The sequence below is a fragment of the Egretta garzetta genome, unplaced genomic scaffold (genome assembly GCF_000687185.1).
Source record: "Egretta garzetta isolate BGI_Z169 unplaced genomic scaffold, ASM68718v1 scaffold223, whole genome shotgun sequence".
Taxonomy (NCBI): Eukaryota; Metazoa; Chordata; class Aves; order Pelecaniformes; family Ardeidae; genus Egretta; species Egretta garzetta.
In genome coordinates this window covers 406,091-410,105 of record NW_009259033.1, presented here as the reverse complement: position 1 = coordinate 410,105, position 4,015 = coordinate 406,091, and the positions used below count along the sequence as shown (strand labels likewise).

Here is a 4,015-nt window from a genome sequence, read left to right as displayed (position 1 = left end):
GGGCGGGGGAGGGCAGGGCCCGGCCCGGCCCGGCCCGGCCCGGCCTCTCCTCGGGCTCCCTCATCGCCTTTCGCCGCCTGTTCGCTGCAGGAGCATCGCCTGGTTACTTCTGAGGGAAGAAGCGGGACAGCGGGGTAGATGGTAGCTTCTGCGGACAAAGGCTTGTTGTCCAACAAGTTGCTCATCTTAAACAAACTCTTTGAATATGTTCTGAGTTCCCGGGAAGAAGACAGTTGAACACACCCTTATTTTGCTGATAATGGATGAGGAGAGTCTGGAAGCAGCCATTCAGACCTACAGCGCCCAGCTGCAGCAAGTGGAGCTGGCTTTAGGGGCAGGCCTGGACCCATCGCAGCAGTCGGACTTGATTCAGTTGCAGGAAGATCTAAAGCAGCTGATAGAACTGACTGAATCCAGCCTGGTGTCTGTTAAAAAGAGTAAACTTCTGGCTACTTTAGATACAAGTGCCTCCTCCTCCTCCTCCCCAGTAGGTCTCCTGGAGCGGGATGCCGGTGCAGACAGCTCTGCCCAAGATGAGGAGTACGCTGCTTTTAAAGAAGCTATTGCTGAGCTTGGGACTGATGAGAAGCCTTCAGCAAATAACAATGAGGTATCATCAAAGGGAGATGAAGAAACTGATGACAAAAGTGAATCAAAGTACAGTGAAGAGGCAGAGGAGTCTGACAGAGAGGAGGAGGAGGAGGAGGAGTTGAGTGGGATGAAGGTTAAAGCCCCCTACTACAGTTCTTGGGGGACCTTGGAGTACCACAATGCCATGATCGTGGGGACAGAGGACTTGGAAGATGGCAGTGCAGGAGTCAGAGTGCTGTACCTCTATCCAACTCACAAGTCTCTGAAGCCGTGCCCATTCTTCTTGGATGACAAATGCAGATTTAAAGAGAACTGTCGGTAAAAAAGCAAAAGGGGTGGGAGGGGGCTTCTGTCCTTCCTGCAGCTAAAGGCCTTCTCGTTCAAAGGGGAAAACCTCCTCTGAAAGTACCGTGTTTGGCTTTTATACCCAATGCCTTTTTGCTTATATTTTTAAAACGTATGATGGTCAGCAGTGGCAGCACTTTGGCTGTTTTCTTCAGCTGATGCAGAGATGGAACGGGAAATCCCACAGGGAAAGTTGCAGAGATTTTACCTAATCAATCAAGTGGCTAAATTAATAACTGATTAAGGATTTTAAAATAAATCCCCAAAGCTTGTCAGTCGATAGTGGATACATTCCGGTTGCACAGAGAGGTTGTAGAGTCTCCATCTTTGGAGATCTTCAGAACTTAATTAGATAAGGCCTTGAGCAACCTGATTGGTCTTTGAAGTTGGTTGAGCAGGAGGCTGGGCTAGAGACCTGCCTTTCTGTGTGATCCTGTTTATCTCAAACATCTTCTTCACAGGTGAACTTTTTTACTGGATGAGTCACTAGCAAGAAAAGCGTAATTCTCTGGGGTGGGAGGCATTCTTTGATACATTGCCTAAATAATGTGTTTAAGATGAGAAATGAATAACTTGTGTAATTGAAATAACACAGGATAAAACTTCCGTAATTACTGGTGAAGATTTCGTCACCACTAACAACTTGTTTGCACTTCCTTTAAGGAGAGAAGGAATTTCTATTTAAAGCCAGCTCAAAGGAGGTAGAGGTAATTCCTCTTCTGCCTTTCCTGGTAGGTTTTCGCATGGCCAGGTGGTCTCTGTGGAAGAGCTTCAGCCATTCCAGGAGCCCAATCTGAGCGCGCTGGAGGTGGGCTCAGCCTGCCTGGCAAAACACAGTGATGGCATATGGTACACTGCAAAAATCACCGGTGAGTCTTGCGTGAGCATGCTTTGCCAGGATTCCGTGTGGAAGATGAAGGCCGGTGCTTAAGTGAACATAAAACTTGACTCTTTTGGTTAGGATAGAAGAACGTTAACTGTGTAGCTGCAGCTCTAAACTGAAAATCTTGACGTAGCCGAGAAAATATTCTGAATTTTGGCAGGCTTGGGAAGGGAGTGGGCTGGCAAACAGAAGAGCGTTAGACAAAAAGGAGACATAAGAGCAGGAACACGGAAAGGAAATGACTATGTGACCATTAACTGCACCGAAAGGGAAGAGGCAGGTGTTGCCGGAATTTGCATGCATATTAGGTTTAGATTTGCAATAATCTGCTCTTGTTTAAACAAAAGCCAGGGGAGCTGGCCCTGCCCATCAGCTGCCAATACAGGCTTCCCCATGTCCTGGGAAGGGTGAGGGTTTGTTTGCACTTTCCGTCTTTCTTTGACTGTTATTAGGTTAGAGGGGAGCAGGTCTAACTTCTCTTTGATTCCCTTTCTCAGCAGCCCGTCTTTCTGTGTTTTTAGAAATAAACCTTCAAGTACCAGCCCAGGCATTGCAGTGGGTGCTTCTCCCTCCCAGACAGAAATCTAAAGCACAAATTAAAAACAGATTTTTTTTTTTTTTTTTTAAAACACACGTTCCTTGGGCCTTCCCCCTCTCCCATGTGGTTCCGCTGGAGTTAACTCTGTTTCAGAAAGCCCTCTGCCAGTTGCATCCTGGAGACTTGCTTGAACTCTTGTTCCTTGTTTTTCCTTCTGTAGACATCGACAGTGGTTACTACACTGTGAAGTTTGATTCCCTGCTGCTCAAGGAAGCTGTTGTGGAAGGAGATAGCGTCATTCCCCCGCTGCGAAGTGAAGAGGGTGCCTCGTCTGCTGAGTCTGATGAAGACAGTGTGGATGATTCTGGTTACGCTAAAGGTGGGGAGAGTGGGGACGGTGTGAGCGCCAGCGACTTGTGGTCTAGGTCTGCCTTTCTCTGTGTGTCTCGCCTCTGATGAAGGAGTAGCCAATCTCTTTATATGGTGCTGAGAGATAGAGAGTGGTAATTAGCTACAATTAGCTACGTTACAATTGCAAACTAAAATCTTTGGTTTATGCAAATTACTGGGCTAATGAAGGTTGGAGGTTTCCATGGGAACTCCCAGCAAGGGAAAGTAGAGGGTGTGATTTTAGAGCTGTGTTCTAAGCTCTGGGTCTGTTTCTTATGTGGCTGGCCGAGTCGAGCTAATAAGTGAATCGGGAGACTTCCTCATCTCTGGGAGCTCCGTGTAGCTCTGTGGCATGAGAGTAGGAGACCCCAGTAACAGTCCTCGCAGTGCCTGGGTGAGGTTGGAGGAACAGCTGTGCCCTGTTTTACTATTGAAAGCTGACGCAGAGAGCCCGAGTGACTTTTCTGAGATTACACAGACAGCACCGTCCCTGTGCTAGTGCCACAGTTACATCACAGGGACAAAGTTGTGTCCTAGAGCTCTTTAATTTAGCCTAATAGAGATTATTGGTTCCTAATAACACAAAATTAGTATAGTGGCCTAGAGGAGCCTCATGCCAGAGACATGAGCTTGGAGGCACAGAATAAATACTACGTGCCACAGTGCCAAATGTTACTCTGGTGGCACATGTCAGTCTGTGTGACCATCCTAGAAGGAAGGAAAGGAAGCATAAAAACCTCTGGATGATTCTGCCTGGAACTATGTGCATTAAATCAAGTGAGAGCTTTCATTTAAGTAACTCACTGCATGGTGCTCATAAAAGGTGACAGCTCAATAGGAACCAAGTAAGGCTGAAGGATCTGCTGAACGATTCTAAGGTGAGGGAAGTATATTCTACTCCCTTGTGAGGGGGGTTCATGCTGCGTGGGTGCCCCAGATGAGGGTTTTGTGTAGCAGCTTTGTTTCTGTGTTTCACTGATTCATCTCTTCTGTGCCACAGTGATAGATTCGGGAGTTCCAGAGAATGGGGAATGGACTCCTGCGTGCAGTTCCTCTTTTGCTGGCTGGGAAGCCCATACTCGTGGTATCGGCTCTAAACTGCTCGTTCAGATGGGATATGAGTTTGGAAAAGGTAAGGGGAGAATGCGGCCCTGGTGCCTGCCTCGTCACCTCAGTCTCGTGAGGGATCCTAGAGCTAGTTAAGAAAAACCAGATTTTTGGATGAAGCTAAAACTTTTCTTTGCTGAAGGGCCTGTTAGGTAAGGCTC

At 47.4% G+C, this 4,015-nt stretch overlaps 1 protein-coding gene across 1 annotated transcript in view; it reads left to right on the top strand.

Annotated features, from left to right (window-relative positions):
• Positions 1-6: 6 nt before the first annotated feature.
• The window catches only part of ZGPAT (zinc finger CCCH-type and G-patch domain containing), an 8,200-nt gene continuing 4,191 nt past the window's right edge, over positions 7-4,015 (top strand). Inside the window, exons 1-4 of the mRNA XM_009634787.2 lie at positions 7-909; positions 1,672-1,805; positions 2,578-2,736; positions 3,748-3,879. Of these exons, the coding sequence (XP_009633082.1) occupies positions 260-909; positions 1,672-1,805; positions 2,578-2,736; positions 3,748-3,879 (1,075 nt within the window). The 5' untranslated portion in view covers positions 7-259. The remainder of the gene's footprint in view (positions 910-1,671; positions 1,806-2,577; positions 2,737-3,747; positions 3,880-4,015) is intronic.